This window comes from Salmo trutta, chromosome 9 (genome assembly GCF_901001165.1).
Source record: "Salmo trutta chromosome 9, fSalTru1.1, whole genome shotgun sequence".
NCBI lineage: Eukaryota > Metazoa > Chordata > Actinopteri > Salmoniformes > Salmonidae > Salmo > Salmo trutta.
The window spans coordinates 47,445,955-47,471,469 of record NC_042965.1 but is presented as its reverse complement, the minus strand read 5'-3'; the positions used below and the strand labels follow the sequence as shown (position 1 = coordinate 47,471,469).

Genomic DNA, 25,515 nt, shown 5'->3' with positions numbered 1-25,515 from the left:
TCCAGCCGTGAAAATACTGCCCCCTATACCATAACAGGTTAAGAAGGTAGAAACTAGGGCCTGTAGGACCTGCCTTGTTGATAGTGCTGTTAAGAAGGTAGAAACTAGGGCCTGTAGGACCTGCCTTGTTGATAGTGCTGTTAAGAAGGTAGAAACTAGGGCCTGTAGGACCTGCCTTGTTGATAGTGCTGTTAAGAAGGCAGAGCAGCGCTTTATGATGGACAGACTTCTCCCCATCTTAGATACTGTTATATCAATATGTTTTGACTATGACAGTTTACAATCCAGGGTTACTCCAAGCAGTTTAGTGATCTCAACTTGCTCAATTTCCACATTATTTAGTTGAGGTTTAAGGTTTAGTGAATGATTTGTCCCAAATACAATGCTTTTAGTTTTTGCAAATAATTATGACAAACGTATTCTTTGCCACCCATTCTGAAACTAACTGCAGCTCTTTGTTAAGGGTTTGCAGTCATTTCAGTCGCTGTAGTAGGTGACGTGTATATTGTTGAGTCATCCGCATACGTAGACACACTGGCTTTACTCAAAGCCAGCGGCATGTCATGCTTCTACATCTGCACTGCTTGCTGTTTGGGGTTTTAGGCTGAGTTTCTGTATAGCACTTTGCGACATCGGCTGATGTAAAAAGGGCTTTATAAAATACATTTGATTGATTGATTGATAGTAAAGATTGAAAAAAGTAAATGGGTCTAGACCCTGGGAAACTCCTGATTCTACCTGGATTATGTTGGAGAGGCCATTAAGAACTGTCAAGCCCTGATCTGTTTCACCTGTTCTTGTACATGTCTCCACCCCCTCCAGGTGTCACTCATCTTCCCCACTTATCCCCTGGGTATTTATACCTGTGTTTTCTGTCTGTCTGTGCCAGTTCGTCTTCTTTGTTCAAGCCTACCAGTGGTTTGTGTCTCAGCGCTTTGTTTTTCCAATTTCTCTTTTCTTGCCCTCCTGGTTTTGACCCTTGCTTGTCCTGACTCCGAGCCCACCTTCCTGACCACACTGCCTGACCCTGAGCCTGCCTGCAGACCTGTACCTTTGCCCCCTCTGGATTACCGACCTCTGCCTGCCCCTGACCCTAAGTCTGCCTGCCGCCCAGTACTGTTGCCCCACCTCTGGTTTACTGACCCCTGCCTGCATTGACCTGTCGCTTGCCTACCCCTGTTACTTCACACAGTCTGCCGTTGGGTCTTACCTTGATTCCTGATAGAACACCCTCTGTTCTGTTTGTGTAAAGCCAATTGCCTGACCACATGACCGAACAGTAGTCCAGGTGCGACAAAACTAAGGGCCTGTAGGATCTGCCTTGTTGATAGTGTTGTTAAGAAGGTAGAAACTAGGGACTGTAGGACCTGCCTTGTTGATAGTGTTGTTAAGAAGGTAGAAACTAGGGCCTGTAGGACCTGCCTTGTTGATAGTGTTGTTAAGAAGGTAGAAACTAGGGCCTGTAGGACCTGCCTTGTTTATAGTGTTGTTAAGAAGGTAGAGCAGTGCTTTATTATGGACAGACTTCTCCCCATCTTAGCTACTGTTGTATCAATATGTTGTGACCATGACAGTTTACAATCCAGGGTTACTCCAAGCAGTTTAGTCACCTCAACTTTCTCAATTTCCACATTATTTATTATAATATTAAGTTGAGGTTTAGGGTTTAGTGAATGATTTGTCCCAAATACAATGCTCTTAGTTTTAAAAATATTTAGGACTAACTTATTCCTTGCCACCCATTCTGAAACTAACTGCAGCTCTTTGTAAAGTGTTGCAGTCATTTCAGTCACTGTAGTAGCTGACATGTATAGTGTTGGCTTTACTCAAAGCCAGTGGCATGTCGTTAGTAAAGATTGAAAAAAGTAAGGGGCCTAGACAGCTACCCTGGGGAATTCCTGATTCTACCTGGATTATATTTGAGAGGCTTCTATTAAAGAACACCCTCTGTGTTCTGTTAGGCAGGTAACTCTTTATCAACATTATAGCAGGGGGTGTAAAGCCATAACACATGTGTTTTTCCAGCAGCAGACTATGATCAGTAATGTCAAAAGCTGCACTGAAGTCTAACAAAACAGCCCCCACAATCTTTCTATCATCAATTTCTCTCAGCCAATCATCAGTCATTTGTGTAAGTGCCGTGCTTGTTGAATGTCCTTCCCTATAAATGTGCTAATAGTCTGTCAATTTATTTACTGCAAAATAGCATTATATCTAGTCAAACAAACACCATTTTTTCCAACAATTTACTAACGGTTGGTAACAGGCTGATTGGTCGGCTATTTGAGCCAGTAAAGGGGGCTTTACTATTCTTAGGTAGTGGAATGACTTTAGCTTCCCTCCAGGCCTGAGGGCTCACACTTTCTAGTAGGCTTAAATTGAAGATGTGGTAAATAGGAGTGGCAATATCGTCCACTATTATCCTCAGTAATTTTCCATCCAAGTTGTCAGACCCTGGTGGCTTGTCATTGTTGATAGACAACAATAATGTTTTCACCTCTTTCACACTCACTTTACGGAATTCAAAATTGCAATGCTTGTCTTTCATAATTTGATCAGATATACTTGGATGTGTAGTGTCAATGTTTGTTGCTGGCATGTCATCCCTTAGTTTGCTAATCTGTCCAATGAAAAAATCATTAAAGTAGTTGGCAATATCAGTGGGTTTTGTGATGAATGCGCCATCTGATTCAATGAATGATGGAGCTGAGTTTGCCTTTTTGCCCAAAATGTCATTGAAGGTGCTCCAAAGCTTTTTACTATCATTCTTTATATAATTTATCTTTGTTTCATAGTGTAGTTTCTTCTTTTTATTTTGTTTAGTGACATGATTTCTCAATTTGCAGTGTCTTTACAGATCCATTGTGCAGCCAGACTTATTTGCCATTCCTTTTGTCTCATCCCTCTCAACCATAAAATTGTTCAATTCCTCATCAATCCATGGGGATTTAACAGTTTTTACAGTCATTTTCTTAATGGGTGTTTTTTAATGGGTGTTAGAAGCTCCCAGAAGACCTTGGCCATGCAGTGACTGTGTCCATATCAGAAGAACAAGAGAATCCTCTCAACCTCCATTGTACCAGTTAGAGCTGTGTTTGGAGAGGGAGAAATTCAGAGAGATAACAACCTCAGAAGCCATTCACCGCACGGTGACTCTGGATTCATTAATTCAGAAGAGAGGCATGTTGTCTTCATGGATGATAAAGGGAAAACCAGGCACAGATTCCAAGACAAGCTTAACACCATTTTCGCCCACTTCGAGGAAAACAATACAGAGCCATTGTTGTGGGCCCCCGCTGTTCACAAGTACTGAGGGCTCCCAATCACATAGAAAATCCCAATCACATGCAGTGAATAGTTTGTGGATGGAAATCATTGGACTCAAACATTATCCACATTTCGATGCCTTATTATCTCAGTATTTCCTCGAACTACAGAGAACCCATTGTCTAACATTAGACTCTAATGCCAGTTGAAAATACTTTTATGTTGATGGGTTTCTCTCACTTCCTGTTGAACGCGGAATGAGGGAGAGCTTGGTTTGTTGTTTTGAAAGTCTATTGAAAGAGTTTTGTTACTAGCTAGCTGCCTTTTGAGTTTGGCTCCCGCAACGCGGTTGGAATCAGTTGCTGGGACCAGTACCATCTGTCCAGTGATCGTGAAGAACAGGTCTGAGGAGCTGCTTGGCGTAGCAGCTAGCCTAGCTGCCTATCAAGCTAGCAGGGTTTTCTTGACGGCTTGTACATAGCATGCCACGCGTGTAGCCATTGTAGCTGGGACAGCGGATTGTCCCGGGCTTGTGGCTGTCTAGATCCCTGCTGTTTGTTGTTGTTTTCAATCTTCCCTGCAACCTGCCCTGTCTGGAACTGAGGAGTAACAGCGTAACCAACGTTGCTACGATGACAAAGACCAACGCCGGCGGGAGTACCATTGAGGACAGTAGTGCCTCTCAATCACAGGCGAAGGATCTTCAAACAAACAAAGAGGTCTACAAGCAGTTGTTACAACAAGAAAATGGCTTCAAGTGCTGTGTCCAAATACTGGTGGAGTCAACTAATAAAATAATGGACGACCTGAAGGACAGTTTGCAGTTCTTCCAGGGTCAACCTCATGAGTTTAAACAGGAGAACGGCAAGATGGCAGCAATCTGTAAGTCATTAAGAGAGGACATCCGTTCTGTGTGTGAATCCATGATAACAATGACGGAGAAATCAGATCATCTCGAGGGACAATCAAGGCAGAACTACATGGTTGTGGACGGAATTGAAGAATCTCCACCTGAGACCTGGATGGAGTCTGAGGATAAAGTGAGGGAAATGATCTCTGAGAAACTGAAGATGAACCACAGGAAGATTGAGGTGGAGTGCGCCCACAGGACTGGAAAACTGACCACCGGCCCAGGTGATAGGCCCAGGCCGATATTGGTCAAGTTCCTGAGGTTCAAGAACAAGGTAGCTGTTCTGGAAAAAGCCAAAAACTTCAGAGGAAGGTATATCTTCCTCAACGAGGACCATCCTGAAGCTGGGCGCCAGAAGAGGACAGAACTGATCCCAGCCATGAAAGCTACCAGAGCGAGTGAGGACATTGCTTACATCCGCTATGACAGGCTCATTGTCCACCCTCCCTCCCAGAAGCCTGGAAGGGATGAGAGAGCCAAGCCTATTGGTTCATAGTTTCAACCCCGCAACACACACACACACACACACACACACACACACACACACACACACACACACACACACACACACACACACACACACACACACACACACACACACACACACACACACACACACACACACACACACCAACTGATTAATGTAATGCTGGATGTATGTATTTTTTAGCTTTGTTTGCTGTTTTCCACATTATATCTCTCTGTTTAAGCTACCCAGGAAAGAGCTTAAAAAGGCCCATATTAATGTTTCATGAAATCAATAACTTGCTAACATCAGATGACATTCATATATTAGCCATTTCTGAGACTCACTTAGAGAATTCATTTGATGATACAGAAGTATCAATACAAGGACATAACATCTATAGCAGAGAGAGGAATGCTTATGGGGGAGGTGCTGCTGTATATATTCAGAGCCATATCCCTGTAATGCTTAGAGAAGATCTTATGTCAAGTGTTATTGAAGTGTTGTGGTTGCAGGTTCACTTGGCACATCTAAAGCCTTTTCTTTTGGGGTGTTGCTATAGGCCACCAAGTGCTAACAGGCATTATCTAAATAATATGTGTGAAACGCTTGATAGTGTATGTGATGTAAACAGAGAGGTCTACTTTCTTGGGGACCTGAATATTGACTGGTTTTCATCAAGCTGTCCACTCAAAAAGAAGCTTCTCACTGTAACCAGTGCCTGTAATCTGGTTCAGGTTACTAATCAACCTACCAGGGTGTTTACAAACACTACAGGTACAAGATCATCCACATGTATCGATCACATTTTTAATAATACTGTAGAACATTGTTCTAAAGTTGTATCCGTACCCATTGGATGCAGTGATCACAGTATAGTGGCTATATCCAGGAAAGCCAAAGTTCCAAAACTGAACAAGAAGAATAAACTTTATAATGAAGTTAAATGATATGAAGAATGATGGAGAAAGAACTGGAGTACTTTAAATTAAATTGATAGAAAGACAATATTTAATCGAATCAGATGGCTTACTCATCACAAAACCATTTGATGTTGCCAATTAATTTAATGATTAGTTCATTGGCAAAGTGGTCCATCTTAGGCAGGAAATGCCAACAACGAACAGTGAGCCATTGTACTCATGTATAAAAAAAACAAATACTGAAAGAAAAGCATTGCAAGTTAGAATTTTGTCAAGTTAGTGTGGGAGAGGTGGAAAAATTACTGTTATTGATCAATAATGACAAACCTCCTGGCATTCACAATTTAGATGGAAATGCTACTGAGGATGGTAGGAGTGGCTATAGAGTCAGCTATCTGTCATATATCTTTAATCTGAACCTTGAGTACAAAGTCTTTGTCCTCAGGCCTGGAAGACTTTCCTCAAGCCTGGAGTGAAGCCAAAGTCATTCTGCTACCCAAGAGTGGTAAAACAGCCTTTACATGTTCTAACATCTGATCTATCAGCTGCCAGCTCTTAGCAAACTGGAACATTTTTGTTTGACCAATTACAAGGTTACATCTCTGTATTTTATTTTTTATTTTATTTAACTAGGCAAGTCAGTTAAGAACAAATTCTTATTTACAATGACGGCCTACCCCGGCCAAACCCTAACCCAGACAACGCTGGGTCAATTGTGTGCCGTCCTATGGGACTCCCAATCACGGCCGGTTGTGATACAGCCTGGAATCAAACCAGGGTCTGTAGTGACACCTCTAGCACTGAGATGCAGTGCCTTAGACCGCTGCGCCACTCAGGAGCTGTAAACAAATTAACAAAAGACTTTCAGCATGCTTATAGCAAAAGACACTCAACATGTACGGCACTGATAAAATGATTGCTGATTGGTTGAAAGAAGTTGATAATAAGAAGATTGTGGGAGCTGTACTGTTAGATTTCAGAGCAGCCGTTGATATTATTGACCATAACCTGTTGTTGTGCTATGGCTTTTCAACCTCTGCCATATCGTGGATTCAGAGCTATCTATCTAATAGAACTCAAAGGGTTTTCTTTAATGGAAGCTTCTCTAATGTCAAACATGTAAAGTGTGGTGTACCGCAGGGCAGCTCTCTAGGCCCTCTACTCTTTTCTATTTTTACCAACGACCTGTCACTGGTTTTAAACAAAGCATGTGTGTCCATGTATGCTGATCATTCAACCATATACGCATCAGCAACCACAGCTAATGAAGTCACTGAAACCTTTAACAAAGAGTTGCAGTCTGTTTTGGAAAGGGTGGCCAGTAATAAACTGGCCATCTCTAAAACTAAGAGCATTGTATTTGGTACAAATCATTCCCTAAGTTCTAGACCTCAGCTGAATCTGGTAATGAATTGTGTAGCTGAACAAGTTGAGGAGACTAAATTACTTGGTGTTACCTTAGATTGTAAACTGTCATGGTCAAAACATATAGATTCAATGGTTGTAGAGATGGGGAGAGGTATGTCTGTAATAAAGAGATGCTCTGCTTTTTTTGACACTACACTCCACAAAACTAATCCTGAAGGCTTTAGTTTTGTCTAATCTTGATTGTTGTCCAGTTATGTGGTCCAGTGCTGCAAAGAAGGACCTAATTAAGCTGCAGCTGGCCCAGAACAGAGCGGCACGTCTTGCTCTTCATTGTAATCAGAGGGCTGATATTAATACTCTGCATGCCAGCCTCTCTTGGCTAAGAGTTGAGGAGAGACTGACTGCATCACCTTTTTTTATAAGAAACATGAATGTGTTAGTAGACTAATCAAACAATTTGGAATTTCTAACACACACACTTACCCCACCAGACATGCCACCGGGGGTCTTTTCACAGTCCCCTGATCCGGAAAAAATTCAAAGGAAACGTAGAGTATTATATATATATATATTCTTATTTTCAATGACGGCCTACCAAAAGGCAAAAGACCTCCTGCGGGGACGGGGGCTGCGATTAAAAAAACATTTTTTTTAAATAAGCACGTCTATAACACAGATATATACTTTGAAACATATATATATGTTATAGACATGTTTCAATGTATATATCTGTTTTATATACGGGTTTCAAAAGTGTGAATGTGTTAACTTGTTTCAACAGTATGTTACGTTGTCTTAGTAGTGTTGTGTTGTCTCTCTTGTCGTGATGTGTGTTTTGTCCTATATTTATATGCTATTTATTTAAAAAATATATATTTTTAAACCCAGCCCCCATCCCCGCAGGAGGTCTTTTGTCTTTTGGTAGGCCGTCATTGAAAATAAGAATTTTTTCTTAACTGACTTAAATAAATATATCTGCATTATAGACGTGTCAGTAGCCGTCAGAGTGTTAGTAGGCGTTATATACTCTGGGTGTTAGTAGGTGTTATATACTCTGGGTGTTAGTAGGTGTTATATACTCTGGGTGTTAGTAGGTGTTATATACTCTGGGTGGTAGTAGGTGTTATATACTCAGTGTTAGTAGGCGTTATATACTCTGGGTGTTAGTAGGCGTTATATACTCAGTGTTAGTAGGTGTTATATACTCTGGGTGTTAGTACGTGTTATATACTCAGTGTTAGTAGGTGTTATATACTCTGGGTGTTAGTAGGCGTTAAATACTCAGGGTGTTAGTAGGCGTTATATACTCTGGGTGTTAGTAGGTGTTATATACTCTGGGTGTTAGTAGGAGTTATATACTCTGGGTGTAAGTAGGCGTTATATACTCTGGGTGTTAGTAGGCGTTAAATACTCAGGGTGTTAGTAGGCGTTATATACTCAGTGTTAGTAGGCGTTATATACTCTGGGTGTTAGTAGGCGTTATATACTCTGCGTGGTAGTAGCCGTTATATACTCTGGGTGTTAGTAGGCGTTATATACTCAGTGTTAGTAGGTGTTATATACTCTGGGTGTTAGTAGGCGTTATAAACTCAGTGTTAGTAGATGTTATATACTCACTGTTAGTAGGCGTTATATACTCAGTGTTAGTAGACATTATATACTCTGGGTGTTAGTAGGCGTTATATACTCTGGGTGTTAGCAGGCGTTATATACTATGGGTGTTAGTAGGCGTTAAATGCTATGGGTGTTAGTAGGCTTTATATACTCTGTCTTTGTAGGTGTTATATACTCAGTGTTAGTAGCTGTTATATACTCAGTGTTAGTAGGTGTTATATACTCTGGGTGTTAGTAGGCGTTATATACTCAGTGTTAGTAGGTGTTATATACTCTGGGTGTTAGTAGGTGTTATATACTCTGGGTGTTAGTAGGTGTTATATACTCAGTGTTAGTAGGTGTTATATACTCAGTGTTAGTAGGTGTTATATACTCAGTGTTAGTAGGTGTTATATACTCTGGGTGTTAGTAGGCGTTATATACTCAATGTTAGTAGATGTTATATACTCACTGTTAGTAGGCGTTATATACTCAGTGTTAGTAGGTGTTATATACTCAGTGTTAGTAGACATTATATACTCTGTGTTAGTAGGTGTTATATACTCTGGGTGTTAGTAGGCATTATATACTCAGTGTTAGTAGATGTTATATACTCACTGTTAGTAGGCGTTATATACTCAGTGTTAGTAGGTGTTATATACTCAGTGTTAGTAGACGTTATATAGTCTGTTTTAGTAGGTGTTATATACTCTGGGTGTTAGTAGGTGTTATATACTCAGTGTTAGTAGGTGTTATATACTCTGGGTGTTAGTAGGTGTTATATACTCAGTGTTAGTAGGTGTTATATACTCAGTGTTAGTAGGGGTTATATACTCAGGGTGTTAGTAGGTGTTATATACTCAGTGTTAGTAGGTGTTATATACTCAGTGTTAGTAGGCGTTATATACTCTGGTTGTTAGTAGGCGTTATATACTCAGTGTTAGTAGGTGTTATATACTCTGGGTGTCAGTAGGTGTTATATACTCAGTGTTAGTAGGCGTTATATACTCAGTGTTAGTAGGTGTTATATACTCTGGGTGTTAGTAGGCGTTATATACTCAGTGTTAGTAGGTGTTATATACTCAGTGTTAATAGGTGTTATATACTCTGGGTGTTAGTAGGTGTTATATACTCTGGGTGTTAGTAGGTGTTATATACTCAGTGTTAGTAGGCGTTATATACTCAGTGTTAGTAGGTGTTATATACTCTGGGTGTTAGTAGGCGTTATATACTCAGTGTTAGTAGGTGTTATATACTCAGTGTTAATAGGTGTTATATACTCTGGGTGTTAGTAGGTGTTATATACTCTGGGTGTTAGTAGGTGTTATATACTCTGTGTTAGTAGGCGTTATATACTCAGTGTTAGTAGGTGTTATATACTCTGGGTGTTAGTAGGTGTTATATACTCTGGGTGTTAGTAGGTGTTATATACTCAGTGTTAGTAGGTGTTATATACTCAGGGTGTTAGTAGGCGTTATATACTCTGGGTGTTAGTAGGCGTTAAATACTCAGGGTGTTAGTAGGTGTTATATACTCAGTGTTAGTAGGTGTTATATACTTAGGGTGTTAGTAGGCGTTATATACTCTGGGTGTTAGTAGGTGTTATATACTCTGGGTGTTAGTAGGTGTTATATACTCAGTGTTAGTAGGTGTTATATACTCTGGGTGTTAGTAGGCGTTATATACTCTGGGTGTTAGTAGGTGTTATATACTCTGGGTGTTAGTAGGTGTTATATACTCAGTGTTAGTAGGTGTTATATACTCAGTGTTAGTAGGCGTTATATACTCTGGGTGTTAGTAGGCGTTATATACTCAGTGTTAGTAGGTGTTATATACTCAGTGTTAGTAGGCGTTATATACTCAGTGTTAGTAGGTGTTATATACTCAGTGTTAGTAGGCGTTATATACTCTGGGTGTTAGTAGGCGTTATATACTCTGGGTGTTAGTAGGTGTTATATACTCTGGGTGTTAGTAGGTGTTATATACTCAGTGTTAGTAGGCGTTATATACTCTGGGTGTTAGTAGGCGTTATATACTCTGGGTGTTAGTAGGCGTTATATACTCTGGGTGTTAGTAGGCGTTATATACTCAGTGTTAGTAGGTGTTATATACTCAGTGTTAGTAGGCGTTATATACTCTGGGTGTTAGTAGGTGTTATATACTCAGTGTTAGTAGGCGTTATATACTCAGTGTAAGTAGGCGTTATATACTCTGGGTGTTAGTAGGTGTTATATACTCTGGGTGTTAGTAGGTGTTATATACTCAGTGTTAGTAGGTGTTATATACTCAGTGTTAGTAGGCGTTATATACTCTGGGTGTTAGTAGGTGTTATATACTCTGGGTGTTAGTAGGTGTTATATACTCAGTGTTAGTAGGTGTTATATACTCTGGGTGTTAGTAGGTTTTATATACTCAGTGTTAGTAGGTGTTATATACTCTGGGTGTTAGTAGGTGTTATATACTCAGTGTTAGTAGGCGTTATATACTCTGGGTGTTAGTAGGTGTTATATACTCTGGGTGTTAGTAGGTGTTATATACTCTGGGTGTTAGTAGGCGTTATATACTCTGGGTGTTAGTAGGCGTTATATACTCAGTGTTAGTAGGTGTTATATACTCTGGGTGTTAGTAGGTGTTACATACTCTGGGTGTTAGTAGGTGTTATATACTCAGTGTTAGTAGGGGTTATATACTCAGTGTTAGTAGGCGTTATATACTCAGTGTTAGTAGGCGGTATATACTCTGAGTGTTAGTTGTACTCTCTCATGCTGTATGTTTCTCTTTTCTTGGAAACAGTGCAGCCTAAAGAACATGAAACATTTATCTTGTCTTGGAATCACTACTACTCTACTCTAGACAAGAGAGGGTTATCAGGATCTCAGAGAGAGGAGAGATGTTCTCTATTCTGCTCTCGCTCGCTCTCCCTCCACATCCCTCTCTCTGTGTTCCTCTCTCTCTCTCTCTCTCTCTCTCCCTCCCTTCTTCTTTATCTCTCCATTCTTCTCTCTGTCTACTCCCCGCTGTTCTCCTCTGGTCTCTGTAGTGCCTTCTCTAAGGCTCCTCACAGTGCTACATCCTCTCTTACTCTCCCCCCGCCACCTCCCTCTCTCTCTCTCTCACCCTATGATGTTAATACACTTCTCTGCTCTTACCAACGACTAGGGGAATATTGAATGTTTTTATCAGTATTGAGAACTTTCCAATAGTCCTGGCAATATAAAAGCCTTATTGTTTTGCAAATTAAAATGTCCTTAGACGATGGAAAATTATCTCTCAGTAATGAATATTTCATAAAGGGTAAAGTAGAGTGGTGCTCTCTCTGTATCAGACTAAGTCTCTTTCCCTTTCCAGGTCATGTAGTACACGGGAGAACAAAAGTAAAATCCTTTCAAACAATTTAAAGTGAACGGATAAAAAAAAATATGACGAACAAATTTAGAAAAGCATAAAGTGTTTTTGTTTTAAAAGAACAGAGCATAAAGTGTTTTTGTTTTAAAGAACAGAGCATAAAGTGTTTTTGTTTTAAAAGAACAGAGCATAAAGTGTTTTTGTTTTAAAAGAACAGAGCATAAAGTGTTTTTGTTTTAAAAGAACAGAGCATAAAGTGTTTTTGTTTTAAAAGAACAGAGCATAAAGTGTTTTTGTTTTAAAAGAACAGAGCATAAAGTGTTTTTGTTTTAAAAGAACAGAGCATAAAGTGTTTTTGTTTTAAAGAACAGAGCATAAAGTGTTTTTGTTTTAAAAGAACAGAGCATAAAGTGTTTTTGTTTTAAAAGAACAGAGCATAAAGTGTTTTTGTTTTAAAGAACAGAGCATAAAGTGTTTTTGTTTTAAAAGAACAGAGCATAAAGTGTTTTTGTTTTAAAGAACAGAGCATAAAGTGTTTTTGTTTTAAAAGAACAGAGCATAAAGTGTTTTTGTTTTAAAGAACAGAGCATAAAGTGTTTTTGTTTTAAAGAACAGAGCATAAAGTGTTTTTGTTTTAAAAGAACAGAGCATAAAGTGTTTTTGTTTTAAAAGAACAGAGCATAAAGTGTTTTTGTTTTAAAGAACAGAGCATAAAGTGTTTTTGTTTTAAAAGAACAGAGCATAAAGTGTTTTATAAAGCATCGCGTCTCTACGTGTCCATTTTGTTCATCAGTTGATTGTGTTTACATTTTTTTCCCCCCATCACCTGTCTTTAACCCTCCGTTCTGTCTCTCTGCGATAACATCAGAGGGCCGCGCGGCCAGACATCCCTTGTCGTTTCACACAAAGACGAACACGCACATACACACACACACACACACACACACAGTAACACACCACTCAGGTCCAAACCCTCAGAAACACACTGGAATCATCAGGCATGCTGGAGTCACAAAGACAACATTTCAAAGGATGGCTTGAGAGGGAATAGAAAGAGACAGGGAGACTCAGACGTATTTGAGGTGCTAAAACGTCCTCTAGTGATCACACACACTCAGATCTACTAAAACGTCCTCCAACGATTACACACACACACACTCAGACCTGCTGAAATGACCTCAGATCAGACCTGCTGAAATGACCTCAGATCAGACCTGCTGAAATTACCTCAGATCAGACCTGCTGAAATTACCTCAGATCAGACCTGCTGAAATTACCTCAGATCAGACCTGCTGAAATTACCTCAGATCAGACCTGCTGAAATTACCTGCGATCAGTGAAGTGTAGAGTTAGAGAAGTGGCGACAAGCTGAATAAATGTGTAAACATTTCTCTCTATGTAAACCAGAATAATACTAGAATAGAAGGATGTTCTGCAATTTGTTATCACTATTCTGATACAGCCCTTCTTCCATCAGGGTAGTATCCCAGAATGCACCAGGTAATAACATGGCTATATACAGGGAGTACCAGGTAATAACATGGCTATATACAGGGAGTACCAGGTAATAACATGGCTATATACAGGAAGTACCAGGTAATAACATGGCTATATACAGGAAGTACCAGGTAATAACATGGCTATATACAGGGAGTACCAGGTAATAACATGGCTATATACAGGGAGTACCAGGTAATAACATGGCTACATACAGGGAGTACCAGGTAATAACATGGCTATATACAGGGAGTACCAGGTAATAACATGGCTATATACAGCAGTACCAGGTAATAACATGGCTATATACAGGGAGTACCAGGTAATAACATGGCTATATACAGGGAGTACCAGGTAATAACATGGCTATATACAGGGAGTACCAGGTAAACAAGATCCAAACCACCAGGGGGGGTATGTCATGACGTTGGCCTCTTTGGGTACAGGAAGGACAGTTGACCCCCTCCCCTTTGTACCATCACCCAACCTACATTCCCCCCAACCCAGGGTTGTAAAAACTCTGAGGAGAATCTCCTACCCCATGTTTCATAGAGAGACAAAGGAAATTCGTCCAACTCATAGAATTGGAGAACCGAGCGACGTGTGTTCTGGAGAAGATATGGAAGATCAGCAGCGATAACAACCCTAATTATGCCATTAGTGGAAAAGCAGACAACAATGTTTTCCAAAATCAACCATCGGGCGCAGGCCTCGTAAAGGTTCTCTCCAGTCTAGCTCTGATGTCTTGCCATCCGAGATTGCCATCTGTCCAATACCGCAGTGCACAGCTGAAGCACGAGCAGGTAACGGTAGACATAAAGGGACAGGTGGAGAGAACCGGGAAACCAATGACCAAGGCAGACAAGGGAAAAATTCTGCTAGCTATGGAACTGCGTTCGAAAACTGAACAATTAAATGTAATTGCAAAAACGTATGACGATGAACAAGCACAAGCTCTTCAACAAAATCGTTTTCTACAGGAACAAAATCATATGCTACAGGAACAACTCGATTTAGCCAAAACTAAATACGATGATGTCCACGCCAAACTAGATAAATCTGAAGAGTTATCTACAAACAGGAGCGCTCAACTTGACAACATGCATGCTGTTTTGTTGAATGTTACTCAAAATAACACGGTGCTCCTCAAAGCGCTGCAGACCAAAGACAATCAGTTAATGAACACAATGACAAAGTTGGATGATAAATCAGCAGAACTTATTGAAGTCGCTGACCAAATGAATGATGAGAGAACTCAGGTGATGAGGTTGGAAATATTGATTTCTAAGCAAGCAGAGGAAATCTCATCACTGAATCTCTCGCTCCGTACTCAAGACCTGTATCTGCAAACCATGACAGATAAGTTTGAGACCGAAAGGAGCAGGTGTGACACTCACATGTCCAAAATCAGTACTCTAAGCGCTCAAGTGGACTCTGCAATGCAGCAGAATTCCACCCTTAGGTACCATCTGGAGGAAATCCAGAATGGTCACGCTCTACAGCGCGACTTCCCATCCAAGCAACCGGAGCCCTGTACTCACAGGAGTGAAGACAATAGGTTTCAGACCTTGCCTCCCTCATGTGTCCCTCAGTCTTCTCCTCTTTGCCCTTCAGCACTGAGCAATATCGCGCCTCTTGGCCAACAACAACAAGGCTTGGCTTCCTCTCTTGGCCTTTCGGCCCCAATCTCTCCACAGGATGAAGCCAACCCTCTCTGCCCGCTTGGCGCAGAATACCTTGACAAACTCGTCAAGAATTTCCCCACCTTTGACCCCGTTCCAGGTCAGCCAAACGATACTGAGACGTTCCTAGCTGACATAGAGGACGCGTTGGATGGCTACCCGAACGCTACGGGTTCTGACAGGGTTTACCTGTTGAAGCGAACGTCGAATAGACACGTGACGAGGTTCATTCGCCTACAACAGCAACACGTGCTAAATGACTACGCTAAACTTGCCACAGCTTTGAAATTAGAATTCAGTGGTTCTGCCACTCGCAAACACAATAGCTCACTGGCTAACACCGTCAAACAAGCTCGGAACGAACACCCACAAGCTTACTATCATAGGCTTCGTTCAGCTTACTTTGGCCTACTCACAGAAACAGGAATGGAAGGGCTTTTACCATTCAAACAAATGTTTCTGTCGAATATGTATCCCACCTTCATTACCTACTTGGGCCCTGCCGCCCACGTTGGCTTGCCTATCTTACAACTCAGAGAGCTTGCAATCACAGCTTTTGAGGCATCAAAAGTTCACAACGCTAAGAGCCCTGACCACTCAGTTTTGAAGTTTAACCAGGAGCACTCACTCCAGTTAGAGGGCGCATTATCAGGTATTGGAGCATCGAGAGATGACGCACAACAACAGTTTCTACCACGAAACCATGATTCCAATAACCTCCGCGGTCGAAATAACTGTAAAGTACGTAGCCATCAACATGACTACCGCTACAATCAACCCGTTCGCTACGTTCCTGCACCCAAATCACAAAAAGTGTCAGAGCACAAGGGTAACAAAGGGTTGAAGGACGATCAAAACGTAGACCAATGTTCTCCAGAAGTCCCACTACGGGAAGAACTTAAACGAGAACAATTTGAGAAAAGGGTAAAAGATAAGTCACAAGGACTAGACGGGGAATTACCGGACACCAGGTCCGCAGGAATTAACACCCATAGCAAGGACGTTAAAGTTCAAATTTCTCCCGCTCTCATTCAAGACCCTATCCAGGGCCCGCTTGATCAAGAAACAAGCCCCCGGGCTTTGTCTACAGACTCTGATACAAAAGTTGCGAAGAAAAAGGTCAAACGCTTCGTTAAAGCCAAGCCCACTCAAAATCGGAAAAGTCAATCTGCTTCCACCTTGAACAGACATGGCACATCACGTCGTTGCGAACGACCACTCCACTTTGTGGGGAATATGTCCACTAACCAAGAATCTAAACGGCCATACCTGGAAACAGTCCTGGAGGACTGCTTAGCTTGTCATGCGCTAATTGATTCGGGTGCGACAATATCACTCATCTCTCAAACATTGTTTGATGATCTCAAAAGGGCTTTGAAGCCAACTAAACGTTGGTTAAAAGTGGAACGATGCGACACTAAACTTCGAGGGGTCACTCAGACTACCTCGCCTCTCACATTGAGAGTCATGCTGAAACTACACTTCCAGGACGTATCGCTCGTTCACCCTGTGTATGTTACCAGCCTCGAAACTGTAACCCTGCTACTTGGAGCAGACTTGATGGACCGGTTACTCCCATTGATGGATTGGAAAACCAACCAGGTATGGTCACAGGCCACAGTGCCTTCTCCACTGACCACACTGTCTTCCCCTAACGCTAGCTGCAACGCAGTCCTTCACGAGGGGTATCTGTCGAAAGCACCCCTTCGGAAAAAGACATTTAGAAACCTCTTGGTACAAAATCCGATCCACGGAGATAGTACGATATCTCGACACATTCCATCAGCCAACCTGATTGACCATTCTTTTCATGATTTCGAGCCAGCTGTCTCTGTGAATAAGCAACTTCCCTCCTCCTTGCAGTCGTTCAATACGAAAGTTGAGATGAACTTCTCTTGCCCTTCGGACACTTCCGCAAGCACTGCGGCCGTATCAGCAAGTAAAACATTGATGCACAGAGTATACTCTGCTTCCGATGATACACCTTCCGCTTTGTTGGGGACTGTCACCCCTTACAATGACACTAATGGCGTCAGTCCAGCAACTGACCCGACGACTCCCACTGGTGAAACACTTTGCAATATCACAGACCGATATCCTCATCTCAGTTCGCAGGTAATGAAGAGGTTGCCACACGCGAACGCGGTGGTGACTGACATGCCTCGACAGCCACTGAGCGTTTTGAAGCACAAACACCAGGAGATTTGGTTGAAAGGTTACAGCCATTCTCATAACAACGCGGCCGCTGACAACTCGTACATAGGGATCTTGTGAGCCACTTGCTTCTGCTTTTGCTGATAAGATGACGGTGTTAGAAAGGACTTCGACCTCGTCAAATATAAGACCAAAACCTTGTCTGAGTCGACAAGAGATGATTTCACACCAAAAAAAATAAGAATGTTCCGTGAGTTTTGTCGGAGTTAATTAAAGTCGCTAGCTAACAGCTCTACTCTAATGTCTCGTCATTGAGCGGCTCAAAGCAGAGCCGTTGCTATGGATACTCATACATGCGGAGTGGTAGCGCAGCCAGGAGCAGCTACGACTGAGACAGAGACGAGCAGCTAACGGATTTACTAATGAAGAAAGTTATTTCTGATTTCAGGGCCGAGCCTTAAATTTCGAAGAAGCAATTGGACCTGGGTACGGCTCGGGCTTAAATGTAATTCCCGTGCAAGGCTCTGGTGTACGTGCGTGCATGTGTGTGTGACTGATCTCGTGGCTTGCTGTTAACACACGCTTACATCTCGAGGATATAACAGATCTACTTCAGAATGCTTCAGTTAAATCTCCATGGAAGAGTGTGACTGTGAATGTTATGATATAGAAGGCTTTCTATAATGACACGCTGCAGTCTCAAAGGGACCTGAGTGGTTTGATCTCCTTACAGACGAGACGCTCTTTAGGACACAGACATAACGGGACACTCCCTCGTTAGGACACAGACATAACGGGACACTCCCTCGTTAGGACACACGCATAACAGGACACTCCCTCGTTAGGACACAGACATAACAGGACACTCCCTCGTTAGGACACAGACATAACAGGACACTCCCTCGTTAGGACACAGACATAACAGGACACTCCCTCGTTAGGACACAGACATAACGGGACACTCCCTCGTTAGGACACAGACATAACGGGACACTCCCTCGTTAAGACACAGACATAACAGGACACTCCCTCGTTAGGACACAGACATAACAGGACACTCCCTCGTTAGGACACAGACATAACGGGACACTCCCTCGTTAGGACACAGACATAACGGGACACTCCCTCGTTAAGACACAGACATAACAGGACACTCCCTCGTTAGGACACAGACATAACAGTACACTCCCTCGTTAGGACACAGACATAACAGGACACTCCCTCGTTAGGACACAGACATGACAGGACACTCTCAATATTATGTCCCACTATAGAGAGACTCACAGAGATTGGTTTGATCTCACAGACTAGACACACGACCCAAATAACGCCTCAAACCTCTGCATAACACAGAGACTAGAGACATAGAGACAAGAGACAAGAGACAAGAGAGAGACAGAGACAGAGACAGAGACAGAGACACAGACACAGAGACACAGAGACACAGAGAGACAGAGAGACAGAGAGACAGAGAGACAGAGAGAGAGACAGAGAGACAGAGAGACATAGAGACGGAAAAAACAAACCATCACTGCCTACCTGTGACCTGCACCCCGATGCGGAAGTATACATCCTGGTTGCTTAGGTAACGCTCCACCAGGATATAGTACCAGTGTTCCCAGGCAGGAAGGGGTGTGTCAAGCTCACAGGGTGACCACTCCCTGCAGTCCAGAGCTGATGAGTTGTGGACGGGAGGAGCCCTGGCTCGGATCTTTAAGACAACAGAACAGCTGTCTCCAGTACTGTCTCTGTCTCTCGGTCCCCTGGTGTCTCCCGTCTGTCCCCTGGTTTGTTGGTCTCTGGGGTGTGTGCTGCAATTAGCCAGTTGGACCTTTACACTGGACACGTAACTGGGGATGAACACTCTGTAAACAATAACAGAAACACATTTACAGTATATCTGAAATTGCAATACAGTTTTTACATTTTCTTGAAAGTTCATTAGCCCTAAAGGGTATGGCTTAGATTGTTTGAGAGAAAGTTTTAACCTTATTCTGCCCTGTGGTGAGAAGCATACATGTTGTTTAAAATACAGTAGCCAATTATAGACACTATTGTAGGTGAAAGCTGTGTGCCGGAAAACCTTGGTAGAGCATGGGTGAAGTTACTTGTGCTTATGTGAATTTCCTTTCTTTTTCTGCTCCAGACCAGTCTAAAATACTCACTTAAAACATAGTTTTTTTGTGTGTTTAACAGAGTAAATTCATTCATAATATGCATCCACACAGGCTGTTCTAGAAAGTGGTTAATAAAGAAACATGCAGTAATGTTCTGCAACATTATCATCATCATTATCATCATCATTATTGTCATCATTGTCATCGTCATTATCGTCATCATTATCGTCATCGTTATCATCATCGTTATCATCATTGTTATCATATTCGTTGTCGTCATTGTTATCATCGTTATTATCAGCATTATTGTCATCATTATCATCATTATCATCACCATTATTGTCATCATTATTATCATCAATATTAACTGCATTATTGTCATCGTTGTCATTATCGTCGTTATTATCATAATTGTTATCATTATTATCAGCATTATTATCATCATTATCATCATCGTCATCATTATTGTCATTATTATCATCATTATTATCGTCATTATTATAGTTGTCGGCATTACTATTATCATTGTTATCGGCATTATTATAATTGTCATTATTATTGTCTGCTTTATCATCGGCATTATCATCATTATCATCGTCATTGTTATCGGCATTGTCATCATTTTTATTATCATCATTATTATCATAGTTATTATCATTATTATTATAGTTATTATCGTCATTACTATCATTGTTATCACCATCATTATTATCAGCATCATTATCATCATTATTATCAGCATTATTATCAGCATTATCATTGTTATTATCATCGTTATTATCATCATCATTGTCATCATCATTATTATCAGCATTATTATTGGCGCTATCATCATCATTATTGTCGGCATTATCATCATCGTTGTCGTCATCATTATCATCAACATTATTATCAGCATTATCGTCCTTATTATCATCATTATTATCATCCTTCATCATTATCATCATCATTGTTATCGGCATTATAGCATTATTATTATCATCATTATTATTATCATTATTATCATTATTATTATCGTTATTATTATCATCGTTATCAGCATCATTATTAAAATCGTTATTATCATTATTATTATTATCATCATTATTATCAGCATTATCATCATTATTATCATCATCATTATTATCATCATCATTATTATCGCCCCATTGTACTGATTGATTGTCAGGAGACAGAAAAAGCATCCTTTATTCTGGAAAATATTGACATTATTCAAAATATACCAAATTAGGATGAATTAGCTGTACAAAGTTGTGGAAATGTGTAGATTAACTCTATGCTTTGATGACGTCTATGAGAAAGTAAATGTTTTTGTTTTCATCCAAAGGACTATCAGTTGTTTTCCATTTGTCCTTTCAGTCCAATTAATTTAGCCTTATGTTGCACATCAAACGAACGTTACCAACAAGAGCTTAAACAACAGAATAAATGACAACATTAATTGTTTTCTATATACTATTAAAAGGCATTCAGATAAACAGGTTATTATGAATGTAGATTTTCCCTTTGAAAATTGAAAATTAAAAATAATAAGTAATTAATGTTTCCTTCATTAGCTAGCTTCCACTCCATTGGGCTCGTTTCACACCTGATTAATTCAAACAAATCATTCCTGTTCCTAGTTCATTGACATTCAGTAGTCCTACCAGGAGAATGTTTTCTAAGCATTAGACGAGAACAGATTTAGTATGAATAACACTATGCTCTGTATGTTGTTGAATTGACCCGTAATACAGTTAGTCCCAGCATTAAAAAAAGAGAGAGAAAAGCAGAGACAGAGAGAGAGAGAGAGAGAGAGAGAGAGAGAGAAAATGGAGAGAGAGACAAAGAGAGAGAGAGACAAAGAGAGGGAGGGAGACAAAGACAAAGAGAGAGACAAAGACAAAGAGAGAGACAGGGAAAGAGAGGGAGAGACAAAGAGAGATATTTATGTTTATTTATTTTCCCTTTAGTACTTTAACTATTTGCACATCGTTATAACACTGTACAGTATACAGTATATAGTGTTCCCAGGCAGACATGATATGACATTTGAAATGTCTCTATTCCTTTGGAACTTTTGTGAGTGTATTGTTTACTATTCATTTTTATTGTTTATTTCACTTTTGTTTTTTTTATCTATTTCACTTGCTTTGGCAATGTAAACATATGTTTCCCATGCCAATAAAGACCTTTGAATTGAATTGAGAAGGAGAGAGACAACACCTGCCCAAGCCCCATCCTGCCACCTAAGAGGTAGCATCAGATGCTCAACATGCTCTGCTCACACCTAATGTAATGGTCCGAGCCTAAACCACATGAAAACAACACTAGACACTATGGAACACAAAGCTTTTACTATCTCATCCTGGAATATACAAGGTCTGAGGTCATCTGCCTTTGGCCTAAAGAGCAGAAACCCAGACTTCCTCCTTGAAATTGGAAATACAGACATTGTCATCCTACAAGAAACATGGTATAGAGGAGACAGACCCAATGGTTGCCCTCTAGGTTACAGAGAGCTGGTAGTCCCATCCACCACACTACCAGGTGGTATAGAGGAGACAGACCCACTGGTTGTCCTCTAGGTTACAGAGAGCTGGTAGTCCCATCCACCACACTACCAGGTGGGTGGTATAGAGGAGATGGACCCACTGGTTGTCCTCTAGGTTACAGAGAGCTGGCAGTCCCATCCACCACACTACCAGGTGGGTGGTATAGAGGAGACGGACCCACTGGTTTCCCTCTAGGTTACAGAGAGCTGGTAGTCCCATCCACCACACTACCAGGTGGTATAGAGGAGATGGACCCACTGGTTGCCCTCTAGGTTACAGAGAGCTGGTAGTCCCATCCACCACACTACCAGGTGGGTGGTATAGAGGAGACGGACCCACTGGTTGTCCTCTAGGTTACAGAGAGCTGGTAGTCCCATCCACCACACTACCAGGTGGGGGGTATAGAGGAGATGGACCCACTGGTTGTCCTCTAGGTTACAGAGAGCTGGTAGTCCCATCCACCACACTACCAGGTGGTATAGAGGAGACGGACCCACTGGTTACCCTCTAGGTTACAGAGAGCTGGTAGTCCCATCCACCACACTACCAGGTGGGTGGTATAGAGGAGACGGACCCACTGGTTGTTCTCTAGGTTACAGAGAGCTGGTAGTCCCATCCACCACACTACCAGGTGGTATAGAGGAGACGGACCCACTGGTTGCCCTCTAGGTTACAGAGAGCTGGTAGTCCCATCCACCACACTACCAGGTGGGTGGTATAGAGGAGATGGACCCACTGGTTGTCCTCTAGGTTACAGAGAGATGGTAGTCCCATCCACCACACTACCAGGTGGGTGGTATAGAGGAGATGGACCCACTGGTTGCCGTCTAGGTTACAGAGAGCTGGTAGTCCCATCCACCACACTACCAGGTGGTATAGAGGAGACGGACCCACTGGTTGTCCTCTAGGTTACAGAGAGCTGGTAGTCCCATCCACCACACTACCAGGTGGGTGGTATAGAGGAGACGGACCCACTGGTTGTCCTCTAGGTTACAGAGAGCTGGTAGTCCCATCCACTACACTACCAGGTGGGTGGTATAGAGGAGACGGACCCACTGGTTTCCCTCTAGGTTACAGAGAGCTGGTAGTCCCATCCACCACACTACCAGGTGGTATAGAGGAGACGGACCCACTGGTTGCCCTCTAGGTTACAGAGAGCTGGTAGTCCCAGCCACCAAACTACCAGGTGGGGGGTATAGAGGAGATGGACCCACTGGTTGCCCTCTAGGTTACAGAGAGCTGGTAGTCCCATCCACCAAACTACCAGGTGGGTGGTATAGAGGAGACTGACCCACTGGTTGTCCTCTAGGTTACAGAGAGCTGGTAGTCCCATCCACCAAACTACCAGGTGGGTGGTATAGAGGAGACGGACTCACTGGTTGTCCTCTAGGTTACAGAGAGCTGGCAGTCCCATCCACCAAACTACCAGGTGTGAAACAGGGAAGAGACTCGGGGGGTATGATAATTTGGTATAGAGCAGACCTAACTCACTCCATTAAATTAATCAAAACAGGAACATTTTACTTTTGGCTAGAAATTCAAAAGGAAATGATCTTAACAGAGAAAAATGTCCTCCTGTGTGCTACCTATATGCCCCCACTAGAATCCCCATACTTTAATGAAGACAGCTTCTCCATCCTGGAGCGGAGATCAATCATTTCCAGGCCCAGTGACATGTACTCGTCAGTGGCAACCTAAATGCCAGAACTGGACAAGAGCCTGATACCCTCAGCACACATTCCCTCCCAAATATGCCGCCCTAGGCAAAACTATAACAAAACAACCAACAAAAATGTTTCACAACTTCTGCAGCGCTGTTGCATGCTGGGTCTGTACATAGTCAATGGTAGGCTCCAAGGGGACTCCTATGGTAGGAACACCTATAGCACATCTCTTGGCAGTAGTACTTGTCAAGTCCTGACCAGTAAAAGTGGTTATTTGTTATTGTAGTTTGGTCAGGGCGTGGCAGGGGGTGTTTGTTTTGTGTGTTTCGGGGTTTTTTGATTAATGTTCTATATTTTCTATTTCTATGTTTATTCTAGTTTTCTATTTCTATGTTGTGTTTTTTCAATGACCTCCAATTAGAGGCAGCTGGTTGTCGTTGCCTCTAATTGGAAGCCATATTTAAGTGGGTTTGTTTTCACTTGTGTTTGTGGGTGGTTGTTCCTAGTATAGTCTGTGCACCTTACTGGACTGTTTTCGTCGTTTGTTTTGTTTAAGTGTTTTCTCTTTAATAAAGTAAAGAAGATGATCAATATACCCGCTGCATTTTGGTCCATTCCTTACGACGCCCGTGACAGAACCACCCACCAAAGAAGGCCCAAGCAGCGGAGGAAGGAGCAGAAGGAGAGCTATTTGGACTGGACATGGGAGGACATCCTGGACGGCAAGGGATCCTACACGTGGGAAGAGATCCTGGCCGGAAGGGATGGCCTCCCATGGGAACAGGTGGAGGCAATCAGAAGAGCCGAGGCAGCAGGAAAAAAGGACCAACGGTGAAATTATGAGGGAACGCGGCTGGCAAGGAAGCCTGAGAGGCAGCCGTACACGGGGAGTTGGGGTAAGTCAGGCAATAGACCTGAGCCAACTCCTCGTGCTTATTATGGGGAGCGTTTGGCGTGGAGAGCACCGTGCTATGAGGAAGTGTGCACGGTCTCGCCCATCCGCACGCACAGTCCGGTGCGGTCGATACCAGCCCCCCGCAAGTGCCGTGCTAGAGTGGGCATCCAGCCAGGAAGGAGTATGCCTGCTCAGCACATCTGGCCACCAGTGCGTCTCCTAGGCCCAGGCTACCCTACGCCTGCTCTACGCACGGCAGCCATCAGTCCTCAGCACAGCCCAGTTCGCCCTGTGCCAGCACTCCGCCCGTGCAGGGCTACAGTGACAACTCAGCCAGGACGGGTTGTGCAGGCTGTGCGCTCCAGACCTCCGGTGCGTCTTCAAGACCCAGTGTATCCTGTTCCTGCTCCTCACACTAGCCCTGTGGTGCGTGTTACTGTTCTGGCGCCTCCTAAGCCAGCCCCACGCATCAGGCCTTCAGTGCGCAGTCCCAGTCCAGAGCTTCCGGCGACAGTTCCCCATCCAGAGCTTCCGGCGATGTCCTACAGTCCGGAACCGACAGAGACGGCCTACAGTCCGGAACCGGCAGAGACAGCCCACAGTCCGGAGCCTGCAGAGACGGCCCACAGTCCGGAGCCTGCAGAGATGGCCCACAGTCCGGAGCCTGCAGAGACGGCCCACAGTCCGGAGCCTACAGAGACGGCCCACAGTCCGGAGCCTGCAGAGACGGCCCACAGTCCGGAGCCTGCAGAGACGCTCCTCAGCCGAGGTCTCCAGCGACGCACCTCAGCCCGAGGTCTCCAGCGACGCACCTCAGCCCAGAGCCTTCAGCAGTGGTCTACAGCCCTGAGCCTTCAGTGGGGGTGGGCAGGTTAGAATGGGGACTAAGGCCGGAGCCAGAGCCACCTCCGTAGTTGGAGGATGGCGGGGTGTAGCACGGGAGCCGTCGTTGACGGTGGCCATCCTCCCTTCCCTCCCTTTAAGTTTGGGGTTATTTTTTGTGGAGTTTTTGTTTTGAGGTGCATTCGGGGTCTGAACCTTTGGGGGAGGTACTGTCACGTCCTGACCAGTAAAAAGTGTTATTTGTTATTGTAGTTAGG

At 42.7% G+C, this 25,515-nt stretch overlaps 1 protein-coding gene across 1 annotated transcript in view; it reads right to left on the bottom strand.

Annotated features, from left to right (window-relative positions):
• Positions 1-25,515, bottom strand: part of tmem8b (transmembrane protein 8B) — a gene marked incomplete in the record, with an annotated part of 251,384 nt that overhangs the window by 104,929 nt on the left and 120,940 nt on the right. The window contains 1 exon segment of the mRNA XM_029763891.1: positions 18,745-19,070. Coding sequence (XP_029619751.1) covers positions 18,745-19,070 — 326 coding nt within the window.